This window comes from Mauremys mutica, chromosome 2, assembly GCF_020497125.1.
Source record: "Mauremys mutica isolate MM-2020 ecotype Southern chromosome 2, ASM2049712v1, whole genome shotgun sequence".
In the NCBI taxonomy this organism is placed as follows: domain Eukaryota; kingdom Metazoa; phylum Chordata; order Testudines; family Geoemydidae; genus Mauremys; species Mauremys mutica.
The window spans coordinates 270624856-270643571 of NC_059073.1; the positions used below are offsets into that span (position 1 = coordinate 270624856).

Sequence of the window (18716 nt, forward strand, 5' to 3'; positions counted from 1 at the left end):
GGGAATCTGCCAGAGTGTTGCCAAAGCTGGTGACAGCCGAGACTTTTCTTCAAGCCCCAGCTCCTGCTGTCCAGTGATTTCCTGAGGCTCTCATATTTCATTTTTTTCGTTGTAAAGGGTCAAGTCTTCAAGAGAAAAACTTGAATACCGGACCCAGGTGCAGCCCAAAGGCTCGGAGACCAGAGGCAAATAAAAGGAACCCAACATTTATTTAAGAAACCTCATCATTGTAGGGCCCTGCCTTGGCATTTCCCAGCCCTTGGCGTGGCAATCGGGCTTTCAGGTGATCTACCCCAACCCATTTAAGCCTTGAAACATCAAGGACAACAGCGGATCCTGCACCCCGCCGCCCCAGCCGGAGCAGCTCCGGCCGCAGGGGTCTGCGGGCTGCAAGCCCGACGCACACCAGGCGAAGGGGGGAGCCGCACCGGGGCTTGCACTAGGCACAACGGGCAGGTAAGAAGCCCTCAGGCGACGACTCGGAAGCGCCCCGCTAGAGGGAGGGAAATTAACCCAACCCGGGCTCCGCTAGCGGAACGGGACCGCCACGGGGCTGCACCGCACCGGGCTCGGCCGCCCGCGGGGAGCGCTAGAGAGCCAGCCCCGAGGCTGGGACTGGCGGAGCGGCCGCACCGCTACACAGAGCTCCGGAGCGAGGGGGGGGTCTATTTTGTAGCCTCGCTACAGCCTGGGGACCCGTCGCGCCAGGGTCCCGGATTGGTGGGGGGCTCCCGGGGGCTCCCGGGGGCTCCCCCCCATGCACGCCAGAGCGGGGCTCAGCGCACACACGAGCGGCCATCGCACGGGCATTGCTGGCTGTAGCTGCCCGCAGGCGGCTCTCCCTGCGCAGCTCGGCAGCGCCCCTAGCACCTATCGACGGCACTAGCCCGTCCTCCCCACCCCCACCCCGCAGCACCAGCAAAACACTCCGGCTTCATATTCTCTCTCCAGCCCAGCACCTTCTGCCTTATATACCCTGCTAAAAATAGCCAGCCGCCTAGCCCACCAATCAGGACTGGGCGAATTTCGAATCGCGCCAATAGCATGAGCCGTCACGGAGAGGCTTGGTCACGCCAGGAGGGGCCGAGATGCCTCCTGCAACGCGATTGGGCTGATCTGACATCATTGGAACGCTGTGTAACGAGTTGGTGGAAGAGATTGGGCAGTGCTCCGAGCCGGCGTAATAGGATCACGAGGGGAGGAGGGAGGGAGTCGAGGAGAGGGAGGGGGGAGAAGAGCGAGGAGGCGGAGGCTGTAGCTGTGACTGTGGCCAAGGAGAGCTTAGAACAGGGAAGTTTTGCAGGGGGTTACATTTGCAGTCAGCTCAGTGTTTGCAAATATTGTGCAGGCTCCTGAGCAAGTGTCCTCTGCGAGCCACAGGAGAGTAGAGCAGCGGCAGCATTTGGATACTTTGTTAATTGCTGTGCAATTACATTTTGCATGAAACTTTGCTTTTTTTTTCCTTCCCAATTTCCAAAAGGAATTAATATTTTTTTTTGTATTTTTTTCTTCTCTGGAGTAAAGGGGGGGTTTGGAAACAGACTATATATTGAGACACCCCCCCCCCTCCCCTCACACACCTCCTCTACCCATAGAGGAGGCATCTGTATTTTTGTAACCAGAATTGACTTTGTTGTTACAATTTAGACATGGATGTTCTCCCAATGTGCAGCATCTTCCAGGAACTCCAGATTGTGCACGACACTGGTTACTTCTCAGCTTTACCATCTCTGGAGGAATATTGGCAACAGGTAAACGAGGATGTTGTTGTTGTTGTTGTTGGTTGTTAAGCCACATTAAAGGATAAGTGGATAAAAATGCCAAAGTGTCATCCGGGCATTTGGGGAGAATGCAATGGAGATATTAACAAAAGTTTTGAAGCAGGTGTTTTGATTTTTTTTTAATTTTGAGGGTTTTTTTAAATAAATGTATTTCTCAGTGCAACTGAGTTTCTCTTTTTTAATGCATTCCCCATTATGAAAGGGACTGTCAGTTGAGAAAACGGAGGCCGATGTGTTTGAATGCGTTTTCCGTGTTTTTGTTTATTTTTATTTTTGCGGGGGGGCTCATAAAAAACAGCGACGACGAGAGTGAAATCCAAACTTCTGAGCTTTGCTTTCGCGTGATCCAGTGCAGTCCCTGGCGAAAGTTTTATGCCTGTATCAGGTCCAAACTCTACAGCTGGATCTTGTCATCTGAACTCCCCCTCCCCCTTATTTGCCAAGAATTGTTTTTCGCCCCATGGTGTGTTTTGGGGGTTTGTTTTGTTTTGGTGGGGGGGGGGCTACTAGGTTTGAAGACGTTACTAATGTAGAGGATTCGCGAAGCACTCAATCCTGCTTTACCTGCTGTCCTCGTTGTTGACTAGCCAAAAAAAAAATTTTTTTTTGCACAACCAATGAGTTGTCAGTCATATGACAGCGATCCTGTTTTGCTAATTGCCTCGAGTCTTAGTTTGGGAGGAGGAAGATCTGGGGCTTCTTGCCTTTAATGGACATGTTGTGGTTTTTTTCCCTCTCTGTCCCAGTAATTGGATTGCCTGAGATGAGATTGCCTTTGACATTTTTGCATTGTCTTGCTTTTTATTGGAGGGGAGGGGGTTGTTTACTATACTCCCTGCGGTGATGTTTGCTTTTAACAAATAGAATTACCAGATCAAATACTGCTTGTTTGTATGAAAGACAAGAAACGTTTTAGGAAGGTTGAAATCCAAAGTGTTACAACCGTCACATGCCTACTAATTGTATGCAATCCCCCCCCTCCCCCCGCAAAGAAGCAGCTTCAATAGTACGTGATTGAAATTGATCTAAGTAGTTTCTTCAAGCATTTGGGATTTTGGCAAAGAGCCAGAACTGGTTCCCAGTAGCTTTCAGACGCATTTAAACTCACAGAGCGCTTCATTTTGGTCCCCATTGCTAATCTACATAATGAGAAATTTAAATTAGCCAGAAAAATATTAGTTTAACAAGATTTTAATAAATGCTCTTTTGTGTTTCCTTGGAGGATCAATATTTTGTTATGCTGTGTCTTAATGCCTCTTTGAAATGTGTACTGCAAAACTGTTGTCCAGTGATAGGCAAAGACATAAATATTGATTGTGTATTTGCCTATTGATTGTGGCTTTTCCTTCCTCTTTCCTTCCATTTTTGACCACACTATCAATGACATGCGACCCAGTTCAGTTGAGTGGTGTTGGTGAGGGACCTCTAGACCATAACAAACCGTCCTTAGGTGGAGAGTTGGAGGGGTAAAAATGTAGCATTTTGGATTGTCTATGCTTGCAAGACTGTTTTGGGAGGGATAATCTTGATAAAATAAGTGCATTTTTTAACAGGAACTTAGTAAGTAGGAGCTGTCAATAAGGGTAGATCCACCATGTAGTATTTCCACACAGATAACTAACTTATAGTGGAAAACAAAAACCCATCGGCACAAGATTTCCTATCATTTTCTTCCCCTCAGAACGGCTAGAAAGTTTGAAATTGTAAAAGGAGAATGCTGATGGCTGCAGTTTTAATCACTTGAAAGATTCTCTTCCCCCCTATTATTATTATTTTTTTTGTGGGGTAATTACATGTCCCATTGCATGTATATTTGAACAGAGTACTTTCTTGGCTGATGGTCAGAATTTTAAAAGGAAGTCTCTTTTGGCATTACGTGAAAGAAATAGAGATGACTCATACAGTTGCACTCTTGGCCAGTAGATAAAGTTCTTGTTCATTGTGGGACTCCCAGCAGGACTTTAGAGTAATTTCCCTTTCTCCTTTACAATAGCACATTACTATTCTGGAACTTTTCCCCCTCCTTCTGTTATTGAAGTTCCTTATGTTATTCAGACCACTAATAGGAAGCAGCTAAAGTTATGTGGTGTGCATGCCAGTGCACTTGGAATTGACATTCTTTGAAAGACTAGTAGGTCGAGTTCTCACACACAGGAAATGGGTGGTTATCTGCAGTTCCATTGATGTCCCCTGAATACGGATTGTCAGCTACTTGCAGCCATACTAGAATGTGGCTTTGTTTTGTGACACAGCACTTGGGTTTTTAACTGCGTGTCTGCACACTGTTGTATGCAGCCTTGTAGCTGTGCTTGGTCCCAGAGATAAGTTTGGTCACTTTAGCCTTGTGTTTATGTGAGAGTGATACAAAATGAAAAAATTAATAAAAGCCCATTAGAAAGTGTAAAGAAGCCTGATTAAAATGTGCTACATTTTATAGTGATTTCAATACTAGCCTTGTTAAAATATGAATTTTGTGATGGGGATTATAATTTGACTGACTCATTAGAACACTATTTGGAAAATGTTGACTGACTTACACCTTTAGCGTAGTGTTTGAACTCTTGCCCAGTTCTTGAAAACTTCAGTTCCTTTTACTGCAACAATCACCTGGTTATGGCTGGAATATCCTCTAATTTGTAAGGCACCTAGCAATTTCAAATACCCTACTTTCTAACATGCTGTTTGAAATTTAAAGCTCAATTATCCTTTTTTAAAATCATTTTGTAAAATGTTTTTCTTTTTCTTTTCTTTTTTCTTTGGTAGACCTGTTTAGAGCTGGAACGATATCTTCAAAGTGAACCCTGCTATGTATCTGCATCTGAAATTAAATTTGATAGCCAAGAGGATCTCTGGACCAAAATTATTCTGGCACGGGAGAAAAAGGAGGAATCTGAACTGAAGAGTACATGTATTCCAAAAGAGGACAGTCCTAGTAGCCAGAACTTAGAGACCAACAGTTTGAATTCTGATGTAAGCAGTGAGTCTTCAGACAGCTCTGAGGAACTTTCACCTACTACTAAGTTTACCTCTGATCCTATAAGTGATGTTTTAGCCAATTCAGGAAACTTGAGTTCATCTGTCACTTCTACTCCCCCTTCTTCTCCTGAGTTGAGCAAGGAAACGTCCTCTCAGCTATGGAATTGTATGCCAGGTGAATTGCATTCACCAGGTAAAATTCGTACCGGTACCATTGGAAAGACTGCAGAAAAAGGTGCCCCAGTCAATGGCGACTCTTCACCGGATGGCCGGAGACGTGTCCATAGGTGTCACTTCAATGGTTGCAGGAAAGTTTACACCAAAAGTTCACATCTGAAAGCACATCAGCGTACTCATACAGGTTAGTAACCTTGTGTCTATTAGGCATTGGAGACTACAGTAGGGAATACCCTGATGGCAGTGTTGTCATAACATTACACAATCACTGGGTGAAAGCCCAGGGATTGGAAGATGATTCAGTTATACCAGAGGTTTACCAGAATGAAAGACATCACTTCCTCATTCTCTTCATAAGCTGAGTTGAAGCCTCTTGAGTACAAAGATACTTCAGTGTAGACTGGTCTTCTATCACAGATGAATGGTTTCCATTTGCTAATTAGATAGTGCTGAAGAAGTTTCAGAATTATTTAATCTTTGAAAAACTCCTAAAGTAATTTAGACAACAGATCTACTTTGCTGACCATTTTAAAAATAAAAGTAAATTTGAGACTTTCTCACAAAAGTAGGGATTTCACATAATGTAACTGGAAGTGGAGGTAGATGCTTTCATAGGAAGAAGTGTTACTGGACTCTTCTACACCAAGGTCTATTAAGTTAATACAGTCAAGGCCTGTGGCTGTTAAGTATAACTGCAAATGTGCACTAGCTGTATAATATTAAAAAATACTTTTTATGTGTACTAGTTTAAGCAAAAATCTTAGAAGACCAAACAATGTACCAGTCCTTCTGACATAAAACCAGACTGGACTTAGAAGTATGCATCGCTTATTTCATGGTTTCACTTAAAATGCTATAGTGTTTTTTTTATTATTATTATTATTATTACTCTGAAACGTAAACTTAAAAAATCAATATATGAGGTGGTTGTGAAAGAGAGTAAAGTGGATAGGCATTCCAGGGCCTGCATAATTTTTTTTATGGTGGTAGTAGCTGGCACAGTTACTTTTATTTTTTAACATTAATATTCTACAGCCCTTGATGTCTGGAGTTAGAGATGTTGAGCAATTGGCTGACTGACCAGTCACTGCTTAAGGAAAGGAGCAATGTTCTGCATCCTTAGTGTGCCAGTCAAGGGGTTATTCTCCAGAAATGCAAACGTTTTTCATGAGGTGAGGGAGAAGGGAGGAATTCAAAAGGAAGGACCTTACTCTGATTCACTAGCTCAGCATTCCTAATTTTTTTTCCATTTGTGGAAGTCATTTAGCTGACTCATATGCTCCCATTCTCATGTGGAAGTGAAATAAAACAAGGCACTTTTTCAAAAAAGAGGAAAGAGCAATTTCCATTGAAGTTCCAGTGAAGACTGTAAATAACTGCTAGCCACATAACCGTGGCAGAACTATTGCTGTGGTTGTTTCGTGACTGGAACTAGTTCTATGAATTGCTGATAGTATTTCCCTCAAATGTTAACTGAAATCAGCAGCATTCAAACTGGTAATTGTGATTTTTTTTTTCCTTGCTCTTCATCTAGTATATCTGGGTCAGCATGAAAAGGTTCCATTTTGTGCAAATAATCTGTGGGACAGTGGACTTTGAAGCAAAACAGTAACCTAATTATATCAGTGAATCAACATTTCTGGGCCAGATTCTGCCATCCTGGCTCATCTTGACATAAAGTTAATGGGACTACTCCTGGAGTAAAGTACTACTCTAGATGAACAAGGATGATAGTATCTGGCCCTTAACTAGCTTTTTTTTGTATTCAGTCTGTACTTATTAACTTCTTTCAGTTAGGGTGCCTTTTGTTTTAAACATGGTGATATTACAGCTAAGTAAGAATCTTAATGATTCTTCAAGCTTCTGCCACCTACATTGTCAAAAACACTGAACTGTTCTGATTGAAAATGGGTATCCTTGTTTTTTATATATAAACAATGAATATTGTCTCATTAATTATGAGTGAAGTCATGGGTAATTTATAATATGCTTTATTTATAGGAGAAAAGCCTTACCGATGTTCATGGGAAGGGTGTGAGTGGCGTTTTGCAAGAAGTGATGAGTTAACCAGACACTTCAGAAAGCACACTGGTGCCAAGCCTTTTAAATGTAGTCACTGTGACAGGTATGTGAATGAAATTGAGCTTTTTTTTTTTTTAAACAAAGTTATTTATAATGCTTGCTGAGAAGCAGGTCTAGGTGATATTTTTTGTCATAGAAGATTCATTCATAAAGAAACTGATGAACAAAATGCTTCAGTGAAAATTAATTCTATTCTCTTTTGAGGGACTATTACATTTTCACAATTAAAAACATCCTGTTGCATTAATGACCTGGAATGTAGCTTGAGTAATGCATAGCAATGAAAATGGAGTAATGTAAAACCCAACTTTCCTTTCCTTTGCAGGTGTTTTTCCAGGTCTGACCACCTGGCCCTTCACATGAAGCGACACCTCTGAATGGGTCAAGAGGTGAATCCTGTGGGCTAAGCGGCTTCAAGGTTGAACAGCCTTGAAAGGAGGGATGCGTGTTCCAGCCAAAGCATGCCATTTTGCACCCTACCCAGTTGCCTCCAGGACCTCTCTTTCTTGAAGGTCTTTTGAGGGCTAATAAGTCACGTAAGAAACGGCATGGCAACCGTGGTGCGTGATGTTTGGGGTTTCCTGGACTCATACACTGGTACCTAACCTTCTGAGTGGCTCCTAAGCCTTTGCCGTGAGCATGTGCACTGAGAATGTTAATGATTGGGTGACTGTTTGTTACTGAGGATCTATTGACGACTGTATGCTGAGGCACATTTTTTTCTTCTGGTTGTTTTATAACTGTAAGAGAAAAAAGTAGTCTGAATGTTTTGTATGTGAGGAATATACTGCAAGATGGGACGACCACCAATCATTTCCAGGGGGTGGGGGGAGGGGTGTCTGCACCTTTTAGAAGGGAAAAAATGGAGAGGAGAAGGAAAAGACAAAAAAAAGTCAGGACGCCAGAGTGGAGATGGGGGAGCCCCCCTTTCCTGTATGAGAGGAGCTTTAGGTGTCTGATGCAGCTATTAAACGTGCAATGTGTCAAGTAGCTTGTTTTACTTGCTACAGAGCTCATTTGTAATCCATTGTATAAGCTGTGTATTTACAAATATAACACAACTATAACTTTTCATTATAATACAAAGGTTATTGCATGGTTCTGGGGAACTATATGCTTTTCCATTCTTTAATCAGGACTGCAGTTTTGATTCCAGTTAAGAGCAGCTAAAATACAATTGGTCTAATGTTACATAATGTATGGAACCTGAATAATTTTTTCGGTTGGGTGGATAAAACCACTATAGGTTAGAAACTGATTTTTCTCATGCAGCTAATTTTTCTCTTATTTATGCCTTGAGGACTAATTTCTGGTTTTCTAGCTGTTTAATGCACTGTTGACCTTAATAATGGTGCCTTATGCAAGTGACCTTCTCTTGCAGGGGGTCTTATACAGGGGTATGGGTGATGCATGCTTTATTAAGGCTCCTTTTTCACCTGGCATTGTACTGTATCAAATGTATGATGGGTGGTGGTGGTGGGGAAAAAGGCTACTTCCAGGGTCCTCCTTCACAAAGACAAATATAGAGAAAAGTCCTTCATGTCAGTACAGTATTTGTTTAACTTAGACAATTTGACTGTGTTACAGTATAATGCATACAGCAATTGAATACCTGACAAGTTCTGCCACCTTGAGACTTTTTTTATATTGACCTTGCACAACAATTGTGTATATACACACCCCAGCTGTACTTAATATGTAACGTTTCATGCATATTAAAGATACAGAAGTATTAAAAGATGTATTTGCTTAAAAGGCACAAGTTTCACATCTATATATCTAGCTATCTGTTGGTAATACAGAAAGAAACTATAATACTTTTTTAAAGTGGGCAGAAAAATTCTTGTGTATGTATATTTGTGTGTACAGTCTGTGTATGTGTGTATATATAGATAATATATAAATATTTTTAAAGGAAAAAAATTGGAACATGTAGCTAGAAAATACAACAGCCTGTGAAGATTCCCCCCACCCTCACCCCACCCCAGTATGGCCATAAAGGAGGCAAAGAAATGAAAGATACAGCTATTTAAAATCTAGCATTTTTAGAGGCTTTACCTTTAGCATAACAGTTTACTAAAGGCTTTTTTGGCATTGAGTCCTTCTCAGACTGCTGACTGGGTTTTGCAGTTATTGGCTTGTCTGGAATAGCATATCTGTGGCCATTAAAATGGCATGGACTGAATATTAGCACACTAAAAGAATGCTAGCTGGGTTCAGATGACATACACTCAGATTTTGGCCTTCAAGTTTATTGGAGGATCTGAAAGTGAGCTAGTTACAGTAGGGGTTGAATTCTAATTTTAAATAGTTCAGCTAAAATGAAGACATAAGGCTATTTTCTCCTAGATTAGAAATAGTTTGTCCAAAACTAGTAAACCTTTTTTTAAAACCAGCTCACCATCCACTGATGCAGTTAACCATGTGACTTTTGGGGGTGGGGGGGCGGTGTCTTGCTTACTATGCTAATATTTTGGCAGATCTTCCAGGAAATGAGTGTGTAGATAAGTGGTTTAAAAAAGAAAAGTATATGCAAATTATCTGGTTCTAAGGCACTCACAGGCCTAAATCCTCATTTCATTTTTGTATTAAAATGCCTGAAAATGCACTTTTTTTTTTTTTGCAAAAACAAAACAACAAAAATCCCAGAAAATGGATTTACTGTTTGTTTTAAAAAAAAAAATCCTTGTTTGCAGTGCTCTATGCTTAGCCATAATAATTCTGATCAACAAGAAGGTAAACAAAAAAACAACAACTTGCACTGGCTTGTCTCAATTGTGAAATACCATCAGACTTGTTTGGATGGGGTGGGGCTTTGTGCCATATGTCAAATGCCTGTAATTTTTCCAAAAAAGCAAGTACATTCTGTTCAGGTGATAACTGAGCCTCAATCAAGCTGAATAAATAAAAATAAAAAAAAATATTGCTTGAAATTTAAGACAAAAACGTTTCTATTAGTGAAATTTCTTTTTTTGTTTTTGAAGCACCCTGTTATCTAAAGAATCTCTTTGTAAGATTTTTGTAAAAATGTTTTGTTTTACAAGATTTTATTTGAAATTGTTTTTTGCAAGATTGTTATATTTCTGTATGAATGTATTTTTTATTGGAATAACATAAAAAAGAAATTCTTATCAGCAACACTCGTCTGGTTCTCTTTTTCTCTGATCTAAAGCTAATCATACCATAAAATAAGTTATTACATTAACCTATTCGCTTCCCCTTGGTTAGCTATTCTTGGGTATCTATACCTTAAAGTCACATCATCCTATATTAGAAAGCAGGCAGAATAACCTTGTTCAGCTCACAACCAGAAATTATTACATATTTTTATTGTCAAGTCCAGCAAAAATATATGCTTTGACCATATTTAGGAAAACGACATTTGATTAATCCTCTTCCCTCTGAATGGAAGGAGTGGAGTAACTGGCTTAGGGTGCAGAACTTGTATGCATTTTACCCCGGTACTGTTGATAGAATACAAGAGAGTTCTATCATCTTCATTCTTGTTAAGTGAACACACAAAATACAGGCTCTGCTGTGTAAAGTAGGGCAGAGTAGCGGTGACCTGATGAGATGGAACAATCTGTGGGATGAACTCAGTGAGGAGAAGTGAACAGAGTTTTCCTTTCTCCTGGCCCTCTCCCATGGGTTTATTTGCTTTATTGGTGGTTTGGCCCATGTGTCAGTGATCTTCAATCAATGAGACTTTTTATCTTTCCTATGAGCTACAGTCTTTCAAATCAATGGCTCTTTAGAGCATGTCAAACATGTACACTTGCTTTGGATACATGCACAGTTCATTTTGATGTGTGTCTATATGTGACCTCCACCAATTTAAACTTAAACATAGAGTAAAACAAAGCAGGAAAGATTGCAAGGGTATGTGGGAAGGAACTGACTCTGAGTGCAGCCCAAACTGTCTGAATGTTTATTACTTTTAAAGTAGCAAAGAGTCCTGTGGCACCTTATAGACCAGCAGACATTTTGGAGCATGAGCTTTTGTGGGTGAATACCCACTTTGTCGGATGCACTATTACTTTTAAATTAGCTGTGGACTAAAACTCATACTGAGGAGTAGTAGTAATAATAAAAAGATAAATTAATACATATATCTCCAATTATTATCTCCTAGAACTGGAAGGGACCCTGCACCATCATTGAGTCCAGCCCCCTGCTTTTGCTAGCAGGACCAAGTACTGATTTTTGCCCCAGATCCCCTCAGTGGCCCCTTCAAGAATTGAACTCACAACCCTGGGTTTAGTAGGCCAATGCTCAAACCACTGAGTTATCCCTTCCCCCAGTATTTGTAGATAAGACAAGGATGAGATTAGGGTGTCCAGGCACACACAGGGGACCCCATGCCAGTCCCAAACAGGCTGATATGTAGCAATGGGTTTAGAAATAGATCTGAGAAGAGGTAGGAGATACCCCAATGGCAACTAGACCAACTATTTTATGGCCTGAAATAGTATGCAGGGGCTGATGGTATTGGAATAATGAATTCCACCCCCACTCCATCTGTTTAGTGCCTTAAACAAATCCTGGTTGCTTAGGCTTTATGCAGGCTGGATTCATTTTACCATACATTTTGTGAATGATTCTATAGAGAGAAAGTATTGTTAAGATTTGAGAGCTGGCTTCGGGAGCTAGCTCTGTCCCATACTTTCAGTCACTTAATCTTTTTTTTGTTTTTTAACGACTTCCTTTCTCTCACCCTTGGTGTCTTGTCTATTTAGATCATAAAATCTTCAGGTCTGGGGTTGTCTCTCTGTGTTTGTACCGTGACTATCATAATGGGGGTCCTGATCTCAACTGGGGCTCCTAGGTGCTACTGCAATACAGAGCTCATGTAGGATTATGGCATTCCAAACTCTCCAGTACGCTGTATAAAAATAAAAGCAATTTTAAGAAACTTGGGCCTGACCCTGAAGATTCTCTACCCAGGGACTTCAACAGGAGTTCAGCACAGAGGATTGAGTACAGGGTTTGCATATTTTTGCTATTTTTCCCTGGGTTTGTTTGGTTTCTGAGCTGTCTTACTATGACTAACAATTGAATTGCTGTAACTGCACATTCTAAGTAAAAGCTTTGATACTGTACCCTCTAGGCTGTTCTTAAGCTTCCACCCCCTTATTTCATACAAAGTGTGCTAGAGAAGTAAGTTTTGTTGAGACAAGGCAGGCTAGTGGAAGAAGTATTGTGAAACAAGGAAGCAGCAAAGCACAGAGCTTTGGGGTTAGTGCATTTCAGCATGTACATCTACTCCAAACTTACTTAACTCCACATTTTGAAATACTGAACAGGAGGAAAGGGGAAGAGACTTTGAGGGAAAATATTCTTAAGTGTTTAATACAAAGAAGAGTTTTGACCTTGCTTAGTATCCTCAGCAACTGCCGTCCAATATGAGGACTTCTAAACAGTGATGGTTAGGTATAGTTTTGTGTTTGTGCACACATGCATAGAATTGCTTTGAATTTAACATAAAACAGAGCACTGCTCTTTTTTTAAATCGTATGCTAAAAAGTTACTTTTTCCTCTCTTCAAAAACCTGGTCTCATTGAATATTTTTACTAGGCACATGTATATGACGTTGCCGCTTACTCTGCTTGTCAGAGTGTGTTGAGGGCAAAACATGTTTTATTGCTTTATCTTTAGAGCTTGTTTGTAGTGCTGCTTCCTTTATCCTTGTTTTGACCTCTTCTGTTCCTTGAACTATTTTAGCTTTTTTTTTTTTAATTGCATGAAAATCCATGAGGAAAAAAATACTACGGTAAGAGCCCCTTTATAAATCTTACTAACAACACCATCAAGATTATAAATAGGGAAGAGGAGGAAACAGCGTAACGATCCTTACTGTAATATATACAGCACCATATGAGTCCACTGTGCTTTGCAGACACATACATGAGAATTGGGAACCAGTCTCCCTTACTACCAGGTGTAGTCAGTCCAGTTGGAGGCCCGATCACCCCTTGCACGTAACAGTGGTTAAGGTAAATTAGAACAGAAGTGGGAAGTTTTCACAGCCAAGGGGGAGCTGGGAGGATCTCTGTTTACTCAAGCCAGGGAGGGGAGGGGGATTTTCCCTCTGCTTTAAGAAGAGGAGAATATGCTGTGCTTTCCCCTGCTCCCTCCTTACTTTAACCCGTTCATGGAAAATCCTACCTGTGAGGGTTTGAGGGAGGAAATCTCCACAAGGTTTTCCATATCAAGGTTTATTCAATATTGCTCCATCAGGGAGGCAACATTCCCTCCTCCATCCTGTGGAACAGGGCATCGGGCCAGTTCCAGAAATCCTGAGTTCTGGACGTCAATGGGAGGTCACGGTAATCTGAAGGATCTCAGGGTGCTAGCTGCTCCTCCGCCATCTCCATGGGGAGGTCAGTGTCAGGCCACCCACAGAACATTTCTCAAAATGAAGTACACACTCTGGAGAGAGGCAGTGGACAAATTTTACAGCCTAGACATATCTTTTTTGGGGAATCTCTACAAGACTTAAGTGGGACAATGTGTATTCCCTATCGTCCCTCAGACACCTACTTCTCCATTAGCAGCTTCCTCCTGACACCATGCCTAAACTCAGTCATTGGATAGCAATGGTGCTTCAAAGGCAACTGAACACTGATGTGAAAGTGAATAAAGGTGTGGGTGGAGGGTTCTTCATACACATGGATGGTAGGAGGTTTAATCAGTGCAGGATTCAGTGGGACTACCCTGGGAATTAAGGTTTGGCATGATCAAGCTTTGAGGTTATACGTTTGGTCTGAAACCAAAGCCCATTGAAGTCAATGGAAAGACTCCCATTAAATGCAATTAGCTTTGGATCAGGTCCTTTACTATTAGAGTCAAGCAAGTAGTGGGGGGGAAATTCTGCTAATAGTCATTCAGATTCAAAAGCAAGTTTTGATTCAATGACAGTCATAATCCCATTGTGTCCATGCTCCACAAGCATTTCAGCACTTGAATTTTACTAGTATAAGCCCTTTTGAAAATGAATTTTTAATTGAAATGTGTGAATATTTGTTGAAAACAAATTTTGGATTGTGGATTTGGTTAGGAAACTTGTGATTCACACTGTAGTTTCAGTTACACAACAGCTACATAATTTACAGCAAGAATTGCAATATGCATATTCAATTGTAATGTTCTCAGTTGGATCGCTGTACAAGTCATTAGCTGAGAAATTATTAACTGAAGAAATTAGCTAGATATGCAGGATACCATAGCAACCAGGGTGGCCTATAGCTTAAAAAAATTGCCACATCAGATAAGAGTTAAATTAAAAAAAAGAAAGCTATTCAAAATTTGGAATTAAGGCTTTAGACTAGTCATGTTCCTTCAACACAGTATTATAATTTGTCAGATGAAAAATAACTGTATAAAACAACACCAATGAGGTGCTTTAAGATGATCTATTATACCAAGGTGACTAGTGCAGCCATTTTGAATTGCCATCATGATACGAAACAGATGGTGTGTGTTTATGTTTAATGTTTGAGGGGGGTATAGGAAAGCAACTGAGAGGTGATGTATTTTGTTAATGGGTAAGCAAAGGTTCATATATACAGTTAAAACAGGAAGTAAAAAAGCAACATTTTTTCTGCACAAATTAGGCAATGCAAAAACATTCAAGTACATTTATTTGACTTGTTTCACTTTAAATATTTTTAATGAGAAATTCTCTAAATGTTTTTGAATGGAGATAATCTGGTTACCACATGTCTTGTTGTAAACCAGGCTGCTCTTTAACAGCAGATTCTTTCAATGCAGTATAAATTTAGCTGGAATTAGCATTGCTGAATATTAGTCCCTCAGCTCTCTGCTTGCTAAACCTTCATCTTTTCTTTATCACCTCTGAGCTTTTGAGAACCACGTTTGGTCAACCCTGCACAAAAACAAACTGTCTATTGACATTGGGCATACCAAATACCCCGACAATAATTCAGGAAGTCCATGGAGTCATGGAGAAGCCACTGCTGTATTCCCTCCACATCCTGCTTTGGCGTTCATACTCACCAAATGTACTGAAAACTTGTATATGCCCTGGCATAGGCAAACCTCTTAATTTGTTACATTTCACATTATCACATTGTATTGAGTTGCAAAAGATTTGATTCTGAATCTACAGAACAGTTAAAGAATATTGTTAATTATAGCTATTTACCAAACAGCAATCATCCAGTCTTTTAGGTTTTCCTTTATTTGTTTTTGCAAGGAGTCGAGAGGACAGTGAAGATAAATGGTGGCTTGAAATAGGTGTCTACTATTATTATTAGCATTATTAAGAATAAATCATAATAATTAATAGCAACAACAACAATTTACAATAGTTGATAAAAGTGTCAGCTGAGATGGGGGTCACGTTGTGCTAGGAACTTGTGATGAAGTATATACCACATCCTGGTTCTGAAAGGATTAAAGTGGGCCTGAGAGACCAGTTAACACACCTGATTGCACCTGGAAGATGGGCCAGGTCTAATTAAAGAAGAAACTCATCTGTGGAAGAGCTGAGTGGTTTCTATATAGAAAGGAAGCCCAGAATGGAACGGGGCTGTATGAAGGGGGTGGGGAGTACAGTTTCTCTCTGAATAATAGAGTGGAGGTGGGAGAGACATAAAGAAGCCATGAGGTTGAAGCACACTCTAGCAGTGAGCCCTGGTAAAATGGCATGTCCTTGACTTCCAAGAAAGAAACCCAGGAAGGCATTCAACGGAAGCGTAGCTTCAGGAAGGAGTTTAAATCCTGGGAAAAGCTCTGATGGGAGAGAGCAGCAGGGATGAAGGAGACTTCTGGAGTGGGCCTGAAAGGAGGCCACCCAACAGGCAGACAGCCTTGGAGGGATAGATAGGATTGGAAGATCCAGACTACAGGGAAGTAACTCTTATTTGTCAGCCTTCTGCTAAACAATGGAGACCTGTGAGAGGATGCAGGATGGATTAAAAGTTCCTGCCCAATGAAGGGGGCAGAAGTTGCTTTTGTTGTGGCTTGTGTTTTAATTTTGAGTTTGGTTGAAAGGCTCCAGAGAGAAGCCTTAAGGCCACTACTCTGACAGAAGAGTGGGATGGAAGAGGAGCCCCAGAGGAGTAGAAGATGTCATATTGATGACTAGTGCCATGTGGGATGTTGATACCCCAGAACGGGAGAGACTTTAAAGTGACCTGGCTGGAGGATGCATCACATCAAGGGGAAGACCACCACAGGACTGGAGGTATTGTCAACAGGGGACATGTGATGGGGCCTTGGAGGGCTAGGGGGACTAAGGATTAGCACACCCAATTTCTCATGGTAGTAGTGATATCTATTCCTGACCTTAAGCCAGGAATCTTTTGCTTTCCACCTGCATCTGCGTCACTCCATCTTACCACTCCTTAAAGGGGAGTGGTAGAGGAACCAGGCTGTCTCTCTCCACTGGCTCCCAGCCCAGGGCCTTGTGGGTAGCAACACCAGCAGGGTCCTTACTGCAGTAAGTCCAAGTTCACTTCCTTCAGCTACTTCCTACCAATATATCCCTTCAGTTTGGGGTTTGACCCCTATAATCTACCCAGTTAGTCTCTCAACAACAAAAAACTGATTCCAAAGGAACAGGGCCCTGCAGGTTCTCCAAGGGCATCGTGGGTGGAGAAGGCACTGCCTGTGAGCCTTACCTGTTCTGTGCTCCCCACTCAAACTCAACCTTCTGTCAGGTTCTGGAGAAGGATTCCTTTATCAGCAGTCCATCTACCACCCTTTGCCTGGGCTTCTGAGCTCATTTTAACCTGCTCCTCCAGTCGGAACATGCTCAACAAGCCCAGAGGAGTGAGGCTACCTGGGCCCAGTATGGGGTTTGTATACGCCATCACAGGCCACTAGAAAAGGAGAGCCTGCTATGCCACACTCCGCCAAGAGGAGGTGCCCCAGGAGTGAGTCACTGGTCTATAGTACTCTAGGGCATGAGACAGTTCCTGCCTCAAAGAGTGCATACTCTAATTAGATACAATTCATTAATATTATTATTTTTATTTCAGAAAAAGGAACTAATTAAGGGCCACAGTTTTCTAGTATTTAGTACCTACAACTGGGTTGCATTTTCAAATGACCTCAGGCCCCATGCCTACAGCTTTATAATGACCAACCTTTAAAAGGATTCAGCACCTGACATATGGAGCACTTTGGAAATTCTGACCCCAATTGTTGGGGCTGTGCACTTGAGAAAATCTGGCCCTAAGTGACATTCTCAAGATCACACATGGAACTTACATCAGTCAAGACTTTAACCCAGATCTCGAGTGCCAATCTAGACCCTTAACCTCAAGAGAATCCTTCCTGATCTGCTATAACTGGGATTTTGAATAATCATTTACCTATATGTTTATGGGGTATTATTTCACCCTGTCCAAGGTTCATGGTGAAATTCCCTTCCTATACAGAAGACTAGCATAAGCACAAGCTCTATGCACCACTTAACTGGTCTTCTGCTCGTCTTCTACACATAAGTGAATTTCAACCACAGTGCATAAATCCAACAACTTCCTGAAGGCATAACAATGGTGTGTAGTACTACAGACAGAATAAGTAGTGGTGGCTCAAAAAGTAGTGGGGGAGAGAGAAGGTTAGATTTGTTCCAAAAGCACTGAAGGATTGAAAATTATGCTTTATAGTAAAGACCCAGGAAATTCATTCTGCTTAAGCTTAACAAAGAGGCGAGACTTTATCATAGTCTAGAAGTAGCTACACAGGAAGCAGAAGTTTGACAACAGGGCTCTTCAATCTAGCAGACAAAGGTATAACAAGATCCAATGGCAGGAAGTTGAAGCTAGACGAATTCAGACTGGAAATAAGGCACAAATTTTTAACAGTGAGTAACTGACCAGTAGAATACCTTACCAAGAGTTCTGGTGGATTCTCCATCACTAAACATTTTTAAGTCAAGGCTGGAGCCTTTCCTAAAAAATCTGCTCTAGTTAAAAAAATATATATATAATCAAAGGAAGTCCTATGACCTGTTATACAGGAAGCCAGACTAGATGGTCGCAATGGTTCCTTCTGGCTTTACAATGTATGAGTCTCACTATAAAATTGTACAAGTTGGCAACACTGAGATAGGTATAAACACAGATGGGACAGATCCTCAGCTGGTGTAAATCAGTTTAGCTTCATTTACTTCAGTGAATTTACAGCAACGGAGGATCTGGCCTATGATTTTGAAATTTACAACGTTCCTTTAACATCTGATATTTTTTTCAAGGGAAAATAAAATTCTTAAAGCTGCAAAAAAAGACAACAGGGCTTTCTTCTTCTTAGCCTCAAATCCAAGAAAATGGTTGTGCATCTACCTTAAAAATATCATTGCCTATTTCACTGCAAAAAGCCTAGATAAGCATTGCTGTGAACTGACTGTGTTGTTTGATTTTTTCCCCCCTTCTGTTCCTCCTAACATTTTTATCACTTAATCCTTAGCAGTGGTAAGTATGACAGGAGGTCAGAGCAGAAAATTAAGGCTTGTTAAGACTATTATGCTCCAAAAGGATCATGTCATAAATGGGATTTTAGTCTGCCCAGTTTGGGATTTAATTAAGTAATTATGTTCAAGGTGGATGAGTATGAGACAATAAAAGGCCATTGCATGTGATTAAATTCCAGAGCCAAATTTTCTGTGCTCATATGTCATGTATATGGCTTTGCACAGAGGTGCGCCATGCAGAATGCATACCTCATCCAGAC

The 18716-nt window shown here is 41.1% G+C and overlaps 1 protein-coding gene across 2 annotated transcripts; it reads left to right on the forward strand.

The window, feature by feature from the left end:
* Positions 1-1143: 1143 nt before the first annotated feature.
* KLF6 (Kruppel like factor 6) lies at positions 1144-9659 on the forward strand. 2 transcript variants are annotated; one of them, XM_045006892.1, is made up of 5 exons: positions 1144-1180; positions 1648-1751; positions 4545-5118; positions 6936-7059; positions 7342-9659. In XM_045006892.1, exons 2-5 carry the CDS (start codon positions 1650-1652, stop codon positions 7391-7393), a joined length of 852 nt encoding a protein of 283 aa, XP_044862827.1. In that variant the 5' UTR covers positions 1144-1180; positions 1648-1649; the 3' UTR covers positions 7394-9659. The 2 variants fall into 2 exon arrangements, with proteins under 2 accessions (XP_044862827.1, XP_044862829.1); XM_045006894.1 differs by lacking the exon at positions 1144-1180 and adding an exon at positions 1232-1290.
* Positions 9660-18716: the final 9057 nt, after the last annotated feature.